The sequence below is a fragment of the Gopherus evgoodei genome, unplaced genomic scaffold, assembly GCF_007399415.2.
Source record: "Gopherus evgoodei ecotype Sinaloan lineage unplaced genomic scaffold, rGopEvg1_v1.p scaffold_60_arrow_ctg1, whole genome shotgun sequence".
NCBI lineage: Eukaryota > Metazoa > Chordata > Testudines > Testudinidae > Gopherus > Gopherus evgoodei.
In genome coordinates this window covers 489,293-510,564 of record NW_022060081.1, presented here as the reverse complement: position 1 = coordinate 510,564, position 21,272 = coordinate 489,293, and the positions used below count along the sequence as shown (strand labels likewise).

Sequence of the window (21,272 nt, the reverse complement as noted above, 5' to 3'; positions counted from 1 at the left end):
GTAAGCTTCTTTTTTGAGTTTAAGCTCAGGGAAGATTTCGCTGTTAAGCCAAGCTGGCCACCTGCCATATTTGCTATATAAATGCTGGTGTTCCTATCTGTAGAGTGTTGGAAACCCTGCGGCCACCGCCTAAACCAGGGGCCTGTTCCAGCCCTGAGTCTCAGCTACCGGGATCCCCTCTCACAGAGCAGGGTGCCCACAGCCTGAAAAAAGGCAGGTGAAACGAACTCCTGTTCTTGCATCTGACAGAGCTGGAGGTAGAATGACCCTGCCGTAGGGTGTGTGGGCAGGGCATCATGCCACAGCACCGTGCAGCCATTCGTGGCATCAGCACTTCTACCAGCAGCCCTGTGCCAGGCACAAAACCCCAAAGGGCCAGGCTGGGCTACTTACACCAGCACTGCAGATGTCCGATTGCAGCTGGGAAGCCAGGCTTTGCTACCAGGCAGCGCAGGGTCGCTCTCCATTCTCTGTCCAGCCCCTGTGCTATTTACACTGACAAATACTGTGTTTGTTACACGTGAAATCAATCCCAAAGGCCCCTTTCATCAGCTCTGGAAATTCATTTAAACTGGTGTTTGGCCTCAGAGAGTGAGACAAGTGTGTCTGTTAACAGAGGGGAGCTGAGTTCAATCCCTCCTCACCATCAGTGTGTGAAGCTGGAGCCTGTTGCTTTACGTTCCTGATGTTGCGGCTCCATCGTGTGGCCATTTCGTGTCAGTCCTTTAAAATAAATGTTTTTTTTTAATAGAAACAATATTCTCCTCATACAGACAAAGGAGTAGATTAATCTACAAAGAGATGGTGCTTCCCAGGCAGTTCTGGAGGGAGAAGGGAACATTTTCAGCATTACTAAATTAATGTGTTGTGCGTCTCTCTCTCTCTCTCTCTCTCTCTCTCACACACACACACACACACACACAAAATAACTTAATTATTTGAGCTACCAACACACTTAACAGAATATAGTAAACACCTTTATGTTCAATGAGATGAGTTAAATAATTTAAATAATTCTAAAAATATGTCTTGGGCAATGCATAAAACCAGTCATTGCATTGAACAATCCACTTGATATAGTTAATGTACCACCTGATATTTAAAGGAGTTAAGAAAGATGTTATAAATCAGGGGTCGGCAACCTTTCAGAAGTGCTGTGCCGAATCTTCATTTATTCACTCTAATTTAAGGTTTCGCATGCTGGTAATACGCTAACATTTTTAGAAGGTCTCTTTCTATAGGCCTATAATATAGAACTAAACTATTGTTGTTTGTAAAGTAAATAAAGCTTTTAAAATGTTTAAGAAGCTTCATTTAAAATAAAATTAAAATGCAGAGCCCCCCGGACCGGTGGCCAGGGCCCGGGCAGTGTGAGTGCCACTGAAAATCAGCTCGCGGGCCGCCTTCGGCACCCATGCCATAGGTTGCCTACCCCGTTATAAATTAATGTTTTATGCTTTTTACATGCAGGTGCCCATGCAAACACACACTCACACAGCATGCACTGAATTATTTGAGCGACCAGCACTTCCACTGTCTCATGGCATGTTAGTTCTGAAAGTTGTTTTAACGTCCTTATTTTCTTAGGACCAGAAATGTAGAAAGCGAACACTGGAGTCAGTGGAATTGCAGCTCTGAGGGGTTAGTCTCATTAAATGTCACTAACAATAGGCTTTGTTAACACAGAATTAAGGTTCCCCCAGAGGTATCTCATACACATCCATAACGTTGAGTTCAGCAAAACTCAAACTCTGGAAATGCAGGGAATAGAGACTGAAGGTCCGTGCCCAGATAACCTTAACTCTGCCCTCTTGGAGAGATTCCATGATACCATATGAGAACAAAGAAAGGTTTGGGGGAAAATTACAGCTACTTCCCAAGAGTCTGTTTCTTTAGTAACTAATTGGTTATCCAAACAGCTCACTTCCCCACACACTTCAAAGAGCTGGTATTTTCCGGACCCATAGGGAAGTTAAAGTAACATGCCCAAGATCACACAGTCCTTAGGAGAAAAAAAAGGGGGGGGAAAATACCTAGCTTTTTCCACCAAGTGTTCAATGCGGCCAAAAAGTGAGACTGGAGAAGTAAGACTGTTCAATTAACTATTTGGTACTAAGCAAGATGGTGGCCATGGAAGTTGGAATCCGCTAAGGAGCGTGTAACAACTCACCTGCCGAATCAACTAGCCCTGAAAATGGATGGCGCTGGAGCGTCGGGCCCATACCTGGCCATCGCCAGCAACAAGAGCCGCGGGGGCTATGCCACGACGAGTAGGAGCACTCGTTGAAGCCTAGGGCGCAGGCCTGGGTGGAGCCGCCGCAGGTGCATATCTTGGTGGTAGTAGGAAATGTTCAAGCAAGTTGCTTGAAGTAAGACTGTTCAATTAACTGTCTGGCATTATATGAAATCTGCAATTAGTTAGATGCAGACACACCCAGCGCTATGCTCGGTAAACTTACAGAGACTCTATTGCTGATCATGAAATAGAAGCACATTATCTTTAAAAAGCTGCCCTTTCAATGCATCTGAAAGTTACAAAAAACAATGATCTGGGTTAAAGGAAGGTCGCCATTTATTAGAGCCCCAATTCATGTTTTGTGCACAAAGAAAGGTTTGATTCTGTAGCAGGTCATTACTTTACCAGCTGTACGATAGCCTGTGTCTGCATCTCAGCTTTGCTTAATCCTCACGTTTAATTTATTCCGATGATAGTACTTTCACGGGACTCTGCCTCATTCTAACAGTTGGGCACAGACTGAATATGGGGAGAAATGGACTAATTTGTACTGCATTTGGTAAGAAAACGTAAACTAGAAACTCAGAGGATTGGACCTGATTTCAGCTGAAGGTAGGGTGACCAGAGGAGATGAAGAAAATATTGGGACACATGGGGGGGGTGTCCCCGCTGGCAACCACCCAAATATCAAGACGTCTGGTCACCCTAGCTGATGGACAGGGTGTGCTAGATGTTTATACATTTGAACAGGGAAAATGTTAAGCGTTTAAATTCATTTCAAGCCCCCCCATTCAGTGGAACTCCTGAACATACTGGAGATGGATATGAAAATATGTTTTCATTTAATAAAAGCGTTTAAGGGAGCACCTGGATTTGAACCAGGGACCTCTTGATCTGCAGTCAAATGCTCTACCACTGAGCTATACTCCCTCTGACAATAAAACATTGGAGCCAGTGATTTTGAGGATTATGAAGGACACACCCACTTTCAAGAGATTCTGTTATATTCCCAGGCCATTGGGTGGTTTTAAAATTAGGGGTATATGAAAGTTTATAAATGCATATAAACCCCACACCTTGCACAACCCCCCCCTCCCACCTGCTCAGTCTCACTAGAGCACAACTTTTCTGGGACCACACCCTGCTCCCCAGTTCTCTGCCCAGGGCCCCAATAAATCTTAATCTGCCTGTGCCCTGGTTAAAAAAAATATAGGTTGAGAAACACTATTCTAGAGAATGGCTCCTCCTGAGTGCTGAGGGGAGAGCTCCTGAGAAGTGTAGGGAGAGAGGTGGAGGCAGCTGGTGTCACCCCTCTTATTCCAGACTAAAAGTCAGTTTCTTATAACTTAATTGTCTTCCAAGGTGATATCCGCTAAACTGAGAACAGGCCCCACTTCTACCAGAATGAGGGCTTCTCTACGACCTACTTGTGGCGATCAATGCGTTGGCGGTCGATTTAGTGGGTCTAGTGAATCCTGTGCTCCACCCAATTGAGAAGAGTAGGGGAGTCCTGTCCACGTTGCGTAGTGTGGACTTAGAGTAAGTAGATCTAAGCTACATCGATTTGCATTACGCTAGTCACGTAACTCAAATTGCACAGCTTAGATCGAATTTCTCCTGTAGTGTAGACAAGGCTTAGTGTCCCCATGGGGCGTTCTGCTGGCGTAAATACAGCAGCGTCACTGGATTCCCTTATGGCATGGCTCCACTTACCAGGGATTGATGCTGTTGTAATCGATGCAGCAAGGGATCAATTTAGCGGGTCACCCGCTCCATCGACCACAGAGCGCTCACCGGTTGACTCTGGTACTCCACCAGAACAAGAGGAGTAAGGTAAGTCGCTGGGAGAGCATCTCCCAGGGAAAGATTTTGCTGTTCATGGATCTGTGCAAAGGAAATTGTTTCTCTGTGTGAAACTGAGGAGGGAAAAGAAACATCCACAGGGTGGGACAATGCCCTAAGAAATGAGGGGGAAGGACTCTGGCTGAGAACTGAATTAACTCCACTCACTGGGGTTTGAAACATTTGGTTTTTTTCGAGCACAGAGTGGGAAATGGGATATTAATTCAGACCCAGGGGGCAGGGCTGAGGTTTCATGACCCTGATTCCCAGAAACGGAGAGAGGCAAAGCCCAGAGCTGCTATTAGTCACAGGCTTGGGTTAGAATAATAGAATCACACAATCATAGACAATTAGGGTTGGAAGGGACCTCAGGAGGTATCTAGTCCAACCCTCTGCTCAAAGTAGGACCAACCCCCAACTAAATCATCCCAGCCAGGGCTTTGTCAAGCCTAACCTTAAAAACCTCTAAGGAAGGAGATTCCACCACCTCCCTAGGGAACCCATTCCAGTGCTTCACCACCCTCCTAGTGAAAAAGTTTTTCCTACTATCCAGCCTAAACCTCCCCCACTGCAACTTGAGACCATTGCTCCTTGTTCTGTCATCTGCCACCACTGAGAACAGCCGAGCTCCATGCTCTTTGGACCCCCCCTTTCAGGTAGTTGAAAGCAGCTATCAAATCCCCCCTCTCTTCTCTCCTGCAGATTAAACAATCCCAGTTCCCTCAACCTTTCCTCATAAGTTATGTGCTCCAGCCCCCTAATCATTTTTGTTGCCCTCCATTGGACTCTTTCCAATTTTTCCACATCCTTCTTGTAGTGTGGGGCCCAAATCTGGACACAGTACTCCAGATGAGGCCTCACCAGTGTCGAATAGAGTGGAATGATCACGTCCCTCGATCTGCCGGCAATGCCCCTACTTATACAGCCCCAAATGCCGGTGGCCTTCTTGGCAACAAGGGCCCACTGTTGAATCATATCCAGCTTCTCGTCCACTGTAACCCCTAGGTCCTTTGTCTCAAAGTCTGGAATAAATCTGAGCTTCATCCTGTCAAATAAAATTAATATCCAACCATGTAACCAAACAGCATTCAGGAAAGAAAAGCCCATAACACAGAGGGGCATAAGATACTCCTGGAACAATTCGAGCCAAAAAATTAAAAAATCTGCATATTTTATTTGTTAAAATAACACAATATAATCATGCCAGTTTGAATTATTCTTGTAATTTTTTTCAAAATACCTGCCAGCAAGTATGTCTTTAACAATACAGACAAAAAAAGATTCTGGTAATTTTTTCTGACAAATAGATTCCTCACTAGGCATATTAATACAGAACTTTGAGTAATTCATTTAAACTACAACACAGAAACTTATTTCCTATCCCCTCAGAAGCAGTGCAAAGGCTTGGGGGAGTCAGGGGTAATGGAGGAGCTGAGAGAAAAGGAAGGAGCCTGGAGTGAACTTGGAGGGTTGTTGGGTGTGTGTGGGAGAAGTATCGAACAGGTATTTGGGGGGGGGGGGGACTGTTAGGGAGACCCTTCCCCGTGCAGACCCTGACTGACCTCAAGGTGTTCCCATTCAGTCAGGCACATTTTACCCTGTCCCTGAACCCCTCCCTATCCCCACGTGTCTCTGCAGCTGTCTCCCCAGCCCCATGTGTCCTGGCAGCCCTCCCTGTCCCCATGTGGCCTTGCACCCCCACTCCTAGTTAGCCTCTGGCTCAATGCTGTCTCCCCACTAACTCCTGAGCCCGTGCCCTTGTCTGTTCTCCCACTAGTCATTATGAACCCCAGTCTGTGATCCCCCTCTCCAGAAGCCCCATGTGCCCCATTCTTCTGTCCTAACCTGGTTTTATGGCCAAAGTGCTGTGATTAACGTCTGCTCCTGTGGGAATTCTGCGTCACTGCATGCACACAGAATTTTTTTCCTGCCGAAAATACTTTCTGCCTGAGAAGTGCTGCAGTTTCACCTTTTGCTCACCAGAGCCTGCTGTGCCAGAACAGCAGGGTCCATTCACACTGCTGGTTGTTCTGGTACCACACTCGCCTCCGGTGGGAAAAAGGCAGAATTACAGCACTTCTCTGGCAGAATGTATTTTCGGCAGGAAAAAAAGAATCTGTGACAGATGTGAATTCTGCGCATGTGCAGTGGCACAGAATTCCCCCAGGAGTAGTAAGACATTTTCAGTTTCATATAAAATGAAATTCCTAGAGCAAGTTACATCTGATGATTCACAATAAGAACAGAATCTCGCACTGAATTCTCCTCTGATGCATTCAAACCTTCTTCACCCACCACCACCTAATTATTATCAAGTCATGTTATTTACAAGACCAGTGGCATCATCATAATGGGGAAAAACAGCCAACCTTCCCATCTGCAAACAAAACTCTCAGATCAGCAGGGAAAAGGTCAGAAGCAGCTTTGCCAAGAGACAGAAACAGGGAGTAAAAGCAATTACTTTTGGATCTGGGATCCATTCATATTTTTCCTCCGACTCTCTGACACTTGAATCGCCAGCCCCAGTGAGACCGATTGAGACTCAAAGTGTGATACCTAGCACAGGCAGCAGAGAACACCGCACCATGTGACACTTTGGGAAGCGGAGAGATTGCCTATGGCTATTATGGCTGACATCGAAGTGAAAGCTGCTGGGCTGAGGGGGGACTGTGATAGTTATGGGGCAGGAGTGAATCCCTCTAATTCATCCTATCTTCTGATGTTACAGAGGGTGAAATAAGATTTTTCCCTACCCCTGTTACTGATCTTTGTTATAGTTCAATATATTTTAGGTAAGGAAAAGATTTCTGCTCTCCAGCACAACCTGAAGCAACATGAGAGCAAACTGGGAATGAAACAATTTGTCCCCAAAGGGGGAAATAGACAATTGCTTTGAAATGGGGGAACAGTATAACCGTGATGCTCAGGGTTTGTTTAGACTAGGAAAAGTGATGGAGTTTAGGTCAGGTCAAGGGGGAAGCTAATGCCAACCACTGCACCTGGGCTGCATCTGCACTACAACTATAATTGTCTTTTTACACCGAGATCACTAACTTGAGCAGCCAACGCCATGTACAGTCCTAGTGGACGTCAGGCACAGGGAGCTTTTGCCTCAGTGTAGCTTGTTGGGATCAAACCTCTCTCCCCCACCTGGAGCTGATGTACATTCCTGGCTGGAGGGACACACACTCCTACGACTCAAAAGGAAAGGAGTTGATAGAAAAGATCACAGGACTGACCCCAGAGAAGGTGAGATGCAAAAGGCAGAAGCAGGCAACTCATCTGGCGGATCTGAGACCACAGTGGAGATGGTGCACAGATCACTATGTGGGAATTAGCAAATGTGACTTTAAAAAAAAATCTTTGGCCAGCCCTAGTCAAGGCATTTGTTACAGTTCTCACCCATGTGGATTTTGTGATGTCTAATAAGGTTTGACCTCTGACTGAAGCGTTTCCCGCACTCAGGGCACGTGTAGGGCCTCTCTCCCATGTGGATTTTGTGATGTCTAATAAGGTTTGATCTCTGACTGAAGCTTTTCTCACACTCAGGGCATGTGTAGGGCGTCTCTCCAGAGTGAATTCTTCGATGTGTGATAAGGTACGAGCGCCGCCTGAATCTTTTCCCACATTCAGGGCACGTGTAGGGTGTCTCTCCTGTGTGGATTTTCTGATGTCTAAGAAGGGTTGAGTTCTGACTGAAGCTTTTCCCACACTCTGTGCACGTGTAAGGCATCTCGCCAGTGTGGATTCTCTGATGCGTGATAACAGCTGAGCTCCGACGGAAGCGTTTCCCGCACTCAGGGCAGGGGTAGGGTGTCACACCAGTGTGAATTTTCTGATGTGTGATAAGGCCTGAGCCATCACTGAAGCTTTTCCCGCACTCAAGGCAGGGGTAGGGTCTCTCCCCTGTGTGGATTCTCTGATGCGAGATGAGGGCTGAGCTATGCCTGAAACTTCTCCCACACTCAAGGCAGGTGTAGGGTTTCTCTCCTGTGTGGATTCGCTGATGTGTGATCAGGGCAGAGCTGTGACTGAAGCTTTTCCCGCACTCAGGGCAGGTGTAAGGTGTCTCTCCTGTGTGGATTCTCCGATGTCTGATGAGGGTTGAGCTGTGTCTGAAGCTTTTCCCGCACACAGCGCAGGTGTAGGGTCTTTCTCCAGAGTGGATTCTGTAGTGTGTTAGAAAGGCAGAGTGGTGACTGAAGCTTTTCCCACACTCATGGCATGTGTAGCGTGTCTCTTCCAAGGTGATTCTCTCATTTCCAATAAGAGCTGAGTGGCTTACTGAAGTTTTCCTCTGGCCTCTGCTGAGTCTCACGGACTTTTGCTTTTTCTGGGAGTGCAGGACTCCCGGAAACATTCCTCTTGTATCTTCCTGATAACGTTCCATGGGGTTCTACTTGCTCAGCATCTTCCTGCATGGGGTTTCTCCTTCTCATTCTCACTCACCATCCCATCACCTGATCCGAGACAGAGAGAACCCAGACATAGGTCACTCCCTGCACCAGAGATAAAGGAAATGTCAGAGATAGGAATGGAAAAAGGGATGAACAAACCAAAATACGTGCGGGAGAGATCAAACCTATCAGGTGCTGATTTTCCCCAAACCCTTCCCCAGAGGAGAGAGGAAGGGATCAGTTTTGGTCTGCATCTCATCAGAACACTCAGGGAAAAGTGAGATAGGGGAGGGACCTGCTGCCAGTTGTCAGTCAGGGTAGGAGGGAAGCCATGAGTGACATCTGCCATAATGATTCTATTCTGCAGGGAACAATCCTGAACTTGGAGAGCTCACAGGGTCTTTGTAGGGCATCCCGAATGTTTCCTGCATTCCTAAACAGTTGTTGAGTTGGTTTAACCAATTCCTCACCTGTGCAGGCAGCTCTCGGGAGCACTTCTTTCTCAGAGCCCTGGAGGTCTGGGACCCACTGGCTCTTCCCCTCGTTCCAGCTGCGAGATCACATCAGGTTTGGCAACTGGAAACCCTACTCCAGGCAAAGAAAACAAGGGAGGTCAGTGGAATTTGTGGGATACTTGTCACAAAGAATATTCCATGGTTTTAACCCCAGTTCATTTTCAAGCAGTAATATCCCAAGACCAGCTTCCTTGGCTCAAAGTGGCAGGAGACTTATTATTATTATTAACCATGTTCGTTACCTTTGTGACTAAGGGTCCACTGAGACTATGTCTACACTACAGAGTTAAGTTGACTTCAGTTACGTCAATGATTGTAAACTGCCATAATTACACTATCTGTGCATGTTCACGCAACACTCCCTGTGTTGGTGGAGTGCGTCCAGAGTTGGTGCTCTAGCATCGAGAGAGCGAGCAGTGCACTGTGGGGAGCTATCCCACTGTGCAACTCATCGCCTTCTGTGATTAGGAGCTCTGCGAATGGATTGAAGTGCATCATGGGGACAGGCTCATTCTCCCACGATGCAGCGTTCTCCATCCCATCATTCTGTGGGCTTCCAGTTAAGTATGTTTTGCTCTATTTTAGAACAACCCATATAAACTGTGTGCCCCCCATATCTGCCTAAAAGCATGGATCCTGCACTGCTCTCTAGTCCTGTGACGAGCGTCGTGAACACAACGCCACTGATCCTGCAGTATTTCATGAGCTGTGAATCTGAAAGTGAATCCGTGGTGCCTGCCCTGCAGTGTGCCACAGAAAGAGACAATTCAAGATTGATTTTGGAGCAGCTGCACATGGCGGACCATTGCTTTTGGGCTCAGGAAACCAGCACTGACCAGTGGGATCACATCGTTATGCAGCTGTAGGATCACGAGCAGTGGCTGCAGAACGTTCTGGTGCACAAAGCCACCTTCCTGGTACTGTGTGCGGAGCTCGCCCCTGCCCTGCGGCGCAAGAACAGCAGAATGAGGGCTGCCCTCAAGGTGGAAATGTGAGCGGTGATCGCTTGGTGGAAGCTGGCAATTCCAGACTGCTATCGGTCAGCTGCAAATCAGTTTAGCATTTAGCATAGGAAGCCCACTGTGGGGGCTGTGATGATGCAAGTGTGCAGTCATTAATTGCCTCCTGCTATGAAGGACTGTGACTCCAGGCAATGCACAGGAAATAGCAGATGTCTTTTCAGCAACAGGAGTCCCTAACTGTGATGCAGCGATAGACGGCACGCATATCCCAATTCTGGCCCCAGACCAACACAACGCAGTCCTTCTCTATGGCATTGCAGGCACTGGTGGACCAAAGTGCCCATTTGTGCCTGGGTGGGGCCCTGCTCTGGGAGGGAGGAATGCAGCAAGGACTCAGGGTTGGTTGCCAGAGATGGGGAGGTTATATGGGGAAGGGGGTAATGAGGGGGAGAGGTAGGTCAATAGTTAAAATAATAATATTTGTGAGGGAGGGGAAATGTATAATGAAGTGAAACTGAACAGAAATAAAACTGGAGTGGAGGCTCTAAAGCAATAAGGTTTGGGTAGGGATTTGGGGTTAAAGGTCTGGGATCCCCCACAGCTCTAGATCCCCAAACCTCTCCTCCCTTCCACTGACCCACTCAGCCCACTTCCTGGGTGCCCTTCCTCCACACTCCCCTCCCCGTCGTCCCATTACTCTCAGCCGGCACCACCTTCTGGCACCTTGGGAGATTCTTGTGTTCCCTCCTCGTGTCTCACAACCTCCTCCCTCCCTGCTGCTGCTTAGTTCTAACCCTGCATACACCCACCTCATGTCCTGGCACCCCAGAATTATCTACTCCCCCCTTCTCCACTCCTCCCAAAGCTCTGTTCTCCCTTCACCCATGGGGTCCTGAATGCCAACATTATACATTCTCCTATCAAAAGAGGAGCTCATCTGACTGTCACACAAGCCCATGCACGAGTCACACACCTATTTACTCCATTTAGAATTCTACAGGCGACATATTTTCCTCTTACAATGAGGAAAAGGCATGAAAGCTACAGTGATTAATGTAGTTACTAATGTAGCCAATAAGGATACATTCGATGCAATTTTCAAATGACTGACGGCACCAAAAAGGCACATGTCCAAAAATTATACTAGTGGGTGGAAGATGAGGCAAAAAAAGGGGGGAAAGAAAACCTGCAAAGCTTGTATCATGAGTAAAGATATAAAGTTAAAGTTCTTCAGAGACCCCACAGCTTCTAATAACCCAAGGGAGAGGATTCCTTACCCAGCAAGACCACCGTCTCGTAGTTCTCCTGCATGACATCCCTGTAGAGGGCTCTCTGAGCGGGGTCCAGCAGAGCCCCCTCTTCCCTGGTGAAATACACAGCCACCTCCTCGAAAGTCACCCGCCCCTGAAAGAGCAAGAGTCCAACTCTCAGTACCAGCTGCCCCACTCACAGCCCCACTATTCAGGGAACAGCAGCACCAGGGAAATGGAAGCTCCAGGAGGCACATGCTAACAGAGTCCCGCCCCACCTTGCCTAGAGCAGCCAGGAGCCATCAGAGGGTAGAAAGAGAAAACCTTTGTGTCTCCCAGCTGACAGACGGAGGCAGGGTCATCACATTTATCACATACCCACTAGCCAGAGGTTTATATAGGAGATGGGACTGTCTCTGGTCCCTGCTGGTGGCTCCCTGGTAGGAATCCCAACACTCTCCAAATAAAATATATGGAAGAAAGGGGAAGTCAATAGTAAAGAATTGTAGAAAATTGGTCAGGGAAGTGCAGTGGGGCAGCGGCCCCACTCCATGAGAAAAAAGCCTTGAACAAGCCAGAGAGGCTGCACTGACCAGCAGCCAATCAGCAAAGGCCTGTGGAGAGCCAATCAGGGCAAAGAAAGAGGCAGCCAATCAGGGCTGGGCCAGGGCCCTATATAAAGGCTCTCTGACTAGCCAGGGAGGAGGACTGGCTCCTCAGGGAAGGAGGGAGCACCTTGGGCAGAGCAGTGCGGGGCAGGCTTGGGGGAGCAGAGGAGGGCTCCAGCCCCGTTACCTGCCAGGCTGCAGCCCCTGATAAAACGGGTTCGAGAAGGTGCTCGGGGCCAGTGAGGAAGTGGCCCAGGGAAGACAGGCAGACAAGAGGGGCGAGAAGGAGGGCAGAGCAAGGCTGCTGCTAGAGGGTCCCTGGGTCAGCACCCAGAGTAGCGCGTGGTCCTGAATCCCATCCCCTCTTGCACCGCACCTGGCCACTGAGGAGTGTGGTTGAGACAGACTGCAACTTATCCCTGAGGTGAGAGGCTAGACTTTGGAGTTGTGGTTGGCCACTGAGGTGCAAGCCAAGGACTGCCGCTACCCACCCCGCCCCTGGAAAGGAGAATGGAAGTAGTGGGCTCTGCTGGAGGGCAGCGTCCTGAAGCAGACACCACGGAGTGGGGAGCAGGGCGGTTCCCACATCAGCAGAGCAGATAACGGGCGAGACACCATGCGCAGAGGGTGCGCCACAGCTGATAAGCGCTAATTCCCGGAGCAACCAGCAGGAGGCACCAGCAGTGCTGAGTCTAGATCCTGTTACAGAAGCTATCAGAAATCAATGACCAATCAGTGAAAATAAGAAGGAAGTTATTAAAAGTATATTAAGTACAAAATTAATCCTAACAACGGTAGTGGTAAATTACTAGATGGAAATGGCAGAATTATCAAAAATAATGCAGAAGAGGTAAAAGTGTTCAATAAATGTTTCTCTCCTGGATTTGAGGAAAAACAGATGATGTAAGTCATATCATACGATGTTGATGCCATCACACTTTCCATTCCAAAAAGAACTCACGAGGACGTTAAGCAGCAGCTGTTAAACTTAGACATGTTTAAATAAGCAGGTCCAGATAACTTGTATCCAAGAGTTATAAAAGACCTGTCAGAGGAGCGTCTTGGACTGTTAATGTTGATTTTCATTAGGGTTTGGGGAAATTCCAGGAGACTGGAATAAAGCTAATTCTGTGCCAGTATTTAAAACATGTAAAAGAGGTGACCCAGCTAATTAGCAGAGTGTCAATCTGACATCCATACTGGGCAAGAGAACAGAGCAGTCAATACTGGATTTCATTAATAAAGACCTAAAGGGGGGTAATATAATTAGTGCCTATTGACAAAGATTTAGAGAAAACAGATCCTATCAAACTAACTGTAGATCTTTACTGGATGAGGTCTCCCTCCAAGCAGAACCCACCACCAGCTCCGTGATAATCTCTTACCTGAGCCAGCTCCATTGCAGCCATTTCCTTCCCCTTGGGAGGATGGGATGATCTGGAGCAAAACGTGGACGTTATTCTGTAGCCTGCCAGAGGGAGAAGGGCAATGTGAGAGAATTCAGACAGGGTTTCTCTCCTTTCCACATGTTGATTCCCCCCAGGATTTTCTCTGCTAATGGACACTCTAGGTTCTGCCAAACTGTGAAGCACAGAGTGACCTTATCCCAGTACAGGCCTAGCCCCCTCTTACCAGAGTGTAACCCTCCCAGTAGCAGAGTCTCTGAACCAAAAAGTCCAGAGACGAGCAGAATCCAAGGAGTCACTTTGGGGAATTCTCCCTGTCATTGTCCCCAAGGCAGCTCTCTCAGGTTTATAAAGAGGTCTCCACGGGACCTGGCGGAACGGGCCCCCAGATCTCGCTCGGGGTCTCCGCTGGGCCTGGCGGAACGAGCCCCCAGATCTCAATCGGGGTCTCCGCGGGGCCCGGCGGAACAGGGCCCCAGATCTCGCTCGGGGTCTCCGCGGGGCCCGGGGCCTCAGATCTCGCTTGGGGTCTCCGCGGGGCCCGGTGGAACAAGCCCCCAGATCTCGCTCGGGGTCTCCGCGGGGCCCGGCGGAATGGGGCCCCGGATCTCGCTCGGGGTCTCCGTGGGGCCCGATGGAACAGGGCCCAGGATCTCGCTTGGGGTCTGCGTGGGGCCCAGGGCCCCAGATCTCGCTCGGGGTCTCCGCGGGGCCCGGCGGAATGGGGCCCCGGATCTTGCTCAGGGTCTCCGTGGGGCCTGATGGAACAGGGCCCAGGATCTCGCTTGGGGTCTGCGTGGGGCCCAGGGCCCCAGATCTCGCTCGGGGTCTCCGCGGGGCCCGGCGGAATGGGGCCCCGGATCTTGCTCAGGGTCTCCGTGGGGCCCGATGGAACAGGGCCCAGGATCTCGCTTGGGGTCTGCGCGGGGCCCAGGGCCCCAGATCTCGCTCGGGTCTCCGCGGGGCCCGGCGGAATGGGGCCCCGGATCTTGCTCAGGGTCTCCGTGGGGCCCGATGGAACAGGGCCCAGGATCTCGCTTGGGGTCTGCGCGGGGCCCAGGGCCCCAGATCTCGATCGGGGTCTCTGCAGGGCCCGGCGGAACAGGGCCCAGGATCTCGCTTGGGGTCTGCGCAGGGCCCAGGGCCCCAGATCTCACTTGGGGTCTTCGCGAGGCCCGGTGGAATAGGAGCCTGATTTCACTTGGTGTTGATGCAGGGCCTGGCACAACCAGGGAGAAAAGTGTGAAGATTGTCAAGAATTTGAGATCAGTATTTCAGAAGTGAGGAGAAAACGGGGCACACACTAAATATTTGCCAATGTAAGAGGGAAGCACTGTGGAAGCAGAGAAAGAACTGACAGGGGTTTGAAGGGGATTTCGTATTCACACAATCCCCTTACGTGAGCAAGGGTCAGGCTAAGCTGGAACCCTAATGACGTGAGATTGGTAGAAATGAGGATTGTGTGAGGCAAGTAGGATTCTTGCTCACGTAAGGGGACTGTTTGAATACGAAATCCCCTTCAAACCCCTGTCAGTTCCACAGCACCAACATCGGGGGAGATTTTCTGTCACCCATCAACAGTTCCAGGGAAAAGGGGGGATTGGAGGGGGTTATACAGTGATATTCGATTGACAGCAGCATGGGATGGTTTCCCCTTCCCTCACATTCACACGGCCGGGGGGCGGGGGGGAGCCCCGGGTGATGTCACTTTCCCAAGGGAAACGAGGGGGCTGGAGCCAGAAGGTCACTGGCTGTGGGGTCTGGGTATGTGATGGGCAGGGGAGGCGGGGGGCTGCTGGGTTGGGCAGGTCGGGGGGGGGAAGAAGCTGGACTGGGAAACATGGGGCTGGGCCGTCTCCATGGGGGGAACTTCCTCCTCCCTCCCCTTCCTGGCCCTTCCCATGCCCTGTTGCCAGCAGAGAGGGGCCCCCCCAGCCCAGCCCAGAGGAGTCCCTGTCTCAGGGACCCCCCAGCCTGTGCCCAGTTCAGAAATCACACGGGGGAACCATTTCCCACCCACACAAGGACAAATCCCCGCAGGTGAAAATGGGGGGAAACACCCCAAACCTGAGATGTGAACTGGCCATTGGCGAAGGGGAGAGAAAATGGGGCACAATGGGGGAAGGGGAACAGGGAACTTCTCAGGAGTTTCGGGGAGGGGGGTCACGCTGGGTGCTGCTCGTTGCTCTCTAGGGAGAAAGGGGGCAGGACGGGAGAGGAGGGGGTCCCCACAGGAGGGGGCAGCGGTAAATCCGAGGGGATCTCAGCCCCCCCCTTTCTCTCCCCGCTCCTCTGGGGTCACCTGCTCTTCTCCCCCGCCCCCGCCCATGTCCGGGCTGCACAGACATTTCCCACCCGCCCCTTTCCCAGCCCCCCAGACCGGTCTCACCCCCCCCCAGCCCCCGCCCGGCCCCATGCAGGGACCCCAGTGGGGCCGGGCCCCTCCCCCCGCCACCCTCCGTGGGCCCCAGGGCAGAGCCTGGCCGGGCCCGGGGGGCGCTGGGCTCCTGCGGGGACAGCAGCTCCGAGGCCCCCCCCCCCGGGAGCCCATCCTGGCGCTGCGAGAGGCCGGGTCCCCCCCCGGACACTGGGGCAGAGTCACCAACCCCCCCGGGGCTCGCTCCGGTACCTGGCGGCTGCAGCGCCCCAGCGGGGCAGGCGGAGCCCAGGGCGGCCCCAGGGCGGCTCCAGCGGGAGCAGGGCCCGGGCCGGGCACGGGGGGGTTCAGGAAGGGCTCCCCGGCACAGACCCCCCTGCTCCGCCTGGGCTCCCAGCTCACGGGGGGGGGCTGCAGCGGGGCCTTTCCATTGCCAGGAGCTGCTCCCACCCGCCTCCTCCTTTGTCCTCCGGACTCCTCCCCCCGGCCCCCCCCCCCCCCGGCTCTCAGCGACCGGGGCTGCGGGGGGGCAGGGGAGGAGCTGCGGGAAAGCCCCATGTGCCAGATAGTCTGGGAAATGGAGTTTCTCTGGGCTCTGCCTCCGTGCATGTAGGATTGTCGCCGTCGTCCCCCCCCCCCGCCCCCCCGTTCCTCCCACCGCCCTGCACTGAGATCTGTGCAGGCCAAGAGCCGGGCAGCCAGAGAGACAAGGTGGGGGCAAGGTCACACTGGTCAGGGCACCCGCCTCTGTTGGCGAGAGACACAAGCTTTGGAGCGGCACAAACCTCTTCTCCGGCTCTGGGAGAGGCTTAGAGTGACCAGACAGCAAATGTGAAAAATCAGGACAGGAGGTGGGGGATATTAGGAGCCTAAGAAAAAGACGCCAAAATCGGGACTGTCCCTATAAAATTGGGACCTCTGGTTACCTTAGAGAGGCTCCAACTGCACCTCGTGCGCCAGGGAAAGCCGCAGTGTCCCAGAGTCAGCAGCTTGGCACATCATCGCTGCCAAACAGGCTCGAGTAATAACCCTCCCTCTCTGATGCTCACCCTTAACAAGCGGGTTTTTGCTGCCCCAAAGCGCCGAGTGTGGAACCATCCAAGCACGTGTTCGCTTTGCCAGTGCCGAGAGCCGGCCTCGCCCTTAACTCCTCTCCCAGAAAGAATAATACTTAGGAGGCAGATGCAGCCCAGAAAAATTCTGGGCAACGGGTCGACCAATAGGGCTGCGTGTAATTCCACAGGTCGTAGGACTGGAAGGGACCTTGAGAGATCATCTGGGTGGTGCTGACCAAAGTCCTCTGCTTGGTGCTGGGATTTCGTACCTGTGACCCTCACTCCTGACCCTCTTATTCATGAGTTGTTCCCCCATAATGATTTGAATCCTGGGTCCAGTAGCTCTGACCTTCAAGCTGGCTGGAGGGGCCTTTAGATGCATGTGCCTGCCCGCCTTCCAGATTTCAATAGGTGCACAAGCTGGGTAGAGCAGCTGTGCCCGGCCCTAGTTAGCACCCTGCTCTTCATCCCTGCCAAACTGGCATGAATATTAAGCCCCCCTGTCTGATGCCCACCCTTAACCACCGTACCCAAAAGAATAAAACTGCAGAGGGAAATGCAGCCAGAAGAAACAAAATATGGAGACAATTTTTGGTACCACAAAAGAACCGGCTTAGATTACTCAGCCTGGCCCACGAGATACACTTCTTATGGCACAAGGAATACAGCACATCAATCGGTGCTGACTCCAGAACGTCTGCTAGGCGGAGGCTTTGGAGGCAGTACCAAAATATTGTAAGTCCTGTGACCCATGCCGAAGTGGGGGAAAGGACCAAGATAAGGTCAAGGCTGCCCTGATTCCACTTCCCATCATAGCAGAACATTTTCGGCAGGTCACTCTGCTCATTGTAGGGCCCCTTAGCAACGTTACCTGGATGGGGAAAAATCTATCCTGGTGGTAATCGATTCTGTCTCCTTTAGAGGCAAACATGGTGGCTAATTCCTCGCTAGCAATAGTCAGCTGGGTGGGGTTTGTCTGTGCGGGTTAGACTCAGGGCAAATATTTTCTCGGTGCTACATAAGAACGGCCAGACTAGGTCAGACCAAAGGTCCATCTAGCCCAGTATCTGTCTACCGACAGCGGCCAGTGCCAGGAGCCCCAGAGGGAATGAACAGAACAGGTAACCATCAAGTGATCCATCCCCTCTCGCTCATTCCTCACTCCTGGCAAACAGTGGCTAGAGACACCATCCCTGCCTATCCTGGCTAATAGCCACTGATGGACCCGTCCTCCATGGACTTATCTAGTTGGTTTTTTTTAACCCTGATATGGTCTTGGCCTTTACAACATCCCCTGGCAAGGAGTTCCACAAGTTGACAGTGCGTTGTGTGTAGAAATACTTGCTTTGGTTTGTTTTAAACTTGCTGCCCATTCATTTCATTGGGTGACCCCTAGTTCTGTGTTATGAGAAGGAGTAACCAACACTTCCTTATCTACTTTCTCTACACCAGTCATGATTTTATAGACCTCACTCCTAGTTCTCCTTAGACGTCTCTTTTCCAAGATGAAAAGTCCCAGTCTTCTTAATCTCTCCTCATGCAGAAGCCATTCCAGACCCCCTCATCATTTTTGTTGCTCTTTTCGCAACCTTTTCCAATTCCAATAGATCTTTTTTTGAGATGGGGTGACCACATCTGCACACAGTATTCAAGATGTGGATGTACCATGGATTTATATAGAGGCAACATAATATTTTCTGTCCTATTATCTATCCCTTTCTTAATGATTCCCAACATTATGTTCACTTTTTTGCCGGCCGCTGCACATTGAGTGGATGTTTGCAGAGAACTATCCACAATGTCTCCAAGATCTTTCCTGAGTGGTAACGGCTAATTTCGACCCCATCATTTTATATGTAGAGCTGGGATTATGTTTTGAGTGACTATGAGAGAAATGTGATGTTCCACACTTGTGGTCACCTCCATCCCACCCTGGAGTAACTGGCTGGTTGAAGGATTGACTGGAACCCTTAAATGATGCTGAAGACTTTTGTGGACCAACAGTCCAAGTTACCTACCATTTCCCTATGAGGAGGTTTGCTCGGGAATGCACAGGATCCTCCACTTTTCAGCTGCTTTATGGGAGGAGGATACTGGGCCCCTGGAGCTAATGACCATGGAACGGGAACGTCTGACCTCTCCAGAAGGAGAGTCTGTGGTGGAGTATGTGTTGGCCTTCCAGGGAAAATTAAACGCACAGAACGCCTAGGTTTTGCCCAGGAGACTCTAACTACAGCACAGGGTAACAGAAAGTTTGGTGTGACGGTACCATGTGGAGTTGGGCATATGATATAGTGGACCAAGTTGTGATACTCATCCATGTGCAAAGGAATAAACTCCAGTTCTCTTCATTTGTCAGTATATAATGCCTGCATCTGTAACTTTCACTCCGTGCATCTGAAGAAGAGAGGTTTTAACCCACAAAAGCTTATGCCCAAATAAATCTGTTAATCTTTAAGGTGCCACCGGACTCCTCTTTGTTTTTAAAGTTAATTAAGTATTTCAGGGGAGCTTACAACTGTCTGCTAGAAGGGACAATGTGTGGAGACCTATGGGCAAGCGTGGAGACTGTTTTCAGAGTGGGAGCCATGTTATCAGCAAAAAGAACGGGGAGTCCTTGGGGCACCCTAGAAAGCTTCTGCCCAAATAAATGTGTTAGTCTCTAAGGTGCCACGAGATCTCCTCGTTCTTTTTGTGGAGACTGTATTTGCTTGGACAAGAGGCAACGGGCTTAAATTGCAGCAAGGGAGATTTAGGTTGGACGTTAGGAAAAAGTTCCTAACTGTCAGGGTAGTTAAACACTGGAATAGATTGCCTAGGGAAGTTGTGGAATCTCCATCTCTGGGGATTTTTAAGAGCAGGTTGGACAAGCCCCTCTCAGGGATGGTCTGGATAATACTGAGTCCTGCCAGGTGTGTCAAGGACGGGAGCAGATGACCGCTCCAGGTCCCTTCCCATCCTATGCCTCTATGGAATGACATGAACTTATTGGTCGAGCTGCTGCCCAGAAGTCCCCTGGGGCTGCATCCCTCTCCCCGATTTTATTCTTTTGGGTGCAGTGGTTAAGGCTGGACATCAGAGAGGGAGGCTTAATAATACTCAAGCCAGTTGGACGGGGGATGACACACCGGGCTGCTGACTCTGGGGCACTGCAGCTTTGCCTGGCTCCTGAAGTGCAGTCAGAACCTCTCTAGCGTGGCGAGAGGTCCCGATTTGATAGGGACAGTCCCGATTTTGGGGTCTTTTTCTTAGATAGGCTCCTAATATCCCCCACCTCCATCCTGATTTTTCACATTTGCTGTCTGCTCACTCTAAGCCTCTCCCAGAGCCGGAGAAGAGGTTTGTGCCGCTCCAAAGCTTGTGTCTCTCGCCAACAGAGGCAGGTGCCCTGACAGATGTGACCTTGCCCCCACCTTGTCTCTCTGGCTGCCCGGCTCTTGGTCTGCACAGACCTCAGTGCAGGGCGGTGGGGTGGGGGGGGGGACAATCCTACATGCGCGGAGGCAGAGCCCAGAGAAACTCCATTTCCCAGACTATCTGGCACATGGGGCTTTCCCGCAGCTCCTCCCCTGCCCCCCCCCAGCCCCGGTCGCTGGGGGCCGGGGGGAGGAGTCCAGAGGACAAAGGAGGAGGCGGGTGGGAGCAGCTCCTGGCAATGGAAAGGCCCCGCTGCAGCCCCCCCCGTGAGCTGGGAGCCTGGGCGGAGCAGGGGGGTCTGTGCCGGGGAGCCCTTCCTGAACCCCCCCGTGCCCGGCCCGGGCCCTGCCCCCCTGGAGCCGCCCTGGGGCCGCCCTGGGCTCCGCCCGCCCCGCTGGGGCGCTGCAGCGGCCAGGTACCGGAGCTGGGGGGGGGAGGGGCGGTGACTCTGCCCCAGTGTCCGGGGGGGGGGGCCGGCATCTCGCAGCGCCGGGATCTGCTCCCAGGGGGGAGAGCGCCCACGCGGGGCTCGGAGCTGCTGTCCCCGCAGGAGCCCAGCGCCCCCCGGGCCCGGCCAGGCTCTGTCCTGGGGCCCCACAGGGGCTGGCGGGGGGAGGGGCCCGGCCCCACTGGGGTCCCTGCGTGGGGCCGGGCAGGGGCCGGGGGGGGCTGGGAAAGGGGCGGGTGGGAAATGTCTGTGCAGCCCGGACATGGCGGGGGGGAGGGGAAGAGAAAGGGGGGGGCTGAAATCCCCTCGGATTTACCGCTGCCCCCCCCGTGCGGACCCCCCTCCTCTCCCGTCCTCCCCCTTTCTCCCTAGAGAGCAACGAGCAACACCCAGGGTGACCCCCCCTTCCCTCAAACCCCTGAGAAGTTCCCTGTTCCCCTCCCCCCATTGTGCCCCATTTTCTCTCCCCTTCGCCAATGGCCAGTTCAGATCTCAGGTTTGGGGTGTTTCCCCCATTTTCACCTGCAGGGATTTGTCCTTGTGTGGGTGGGAAATGGTTCCCCCGAGTGATTTCTGAACTGGGCAGAGGCTGGGGGGGTCCCTGAGACAGGGACTCCTCTGGGCTGGGCTGGGCTGGGGGGGCCCCTCTCTGCTGGCAACAGGGCGTGGGAAGGGCGAGGAAGGGGAGGGAGGAACAAGTGCCCCCCATGGAGACGGCCCAGCCCCAGGTGTCCCTGTCCCAGCTACTTCCCCCCCAAG

General features: G+C 51.8%; 2 protein-coding genes, 1 non-coding gene and 1 pseudogene across 3 annotated transcripts in view; 2 read left to right on the top strand and 2 right to left on the bottom strand.

Moving 5' to 3' along the window:
- LOC115643457 (zinc finger protein 850-like) overlaps window positions 1–16,081 on the bottom strand; it is a 38,192-nt gene extending 22,111 nt beyond the window's left edge. Inside the window, exons 1-4 of the mRNA XM_030547503.1 lie at window positions 15,846–16,081; window positions 13,196–13,278; window positions 8,946–9,063; window positions 7,481–8,577 (exon numbers count right to left, since the gene is read on the bottom strand). Of these exons, the coding sequence (XP_030403363.1) occupies window positions 7,481–8,468 (988 nt within the window). The 5' untranslated portion in view covers window positions 8,469–8,577; window positions 8,946–9,063; window positions 13,196–13,278; window positions 15,846–16,081. The remainder of the gene's footprint in view (window positions 1–7,480; window positions 8,578–8,945; window positions 9,064–13,195; window positions 13,279–15,845) is intronic.
- LOC115643461 overlaps window positions 1–21,272 on the top strand; it is a 591,865-nt pseudogene that overhangs the window by 194,108 nt on the left and 376,485 nt on the right.
- LOC115643458 (zinc finger protein 271-like) overlaps window positions 1–21,272 on the top strand; it is a 200,782-nt gene that overhangs the window by 159,595 nt on the left and 19,915 nt on the right. The gene's annotated exons all lie outside the window — the stretch shown is intronic.
- TRNAC-GCA lies at window positions 3,095–3,166 on the bottom strand. Its single transcript has one exon. It is a non-coding gene; the product is annotated as a tRNA-Cys (tRNA).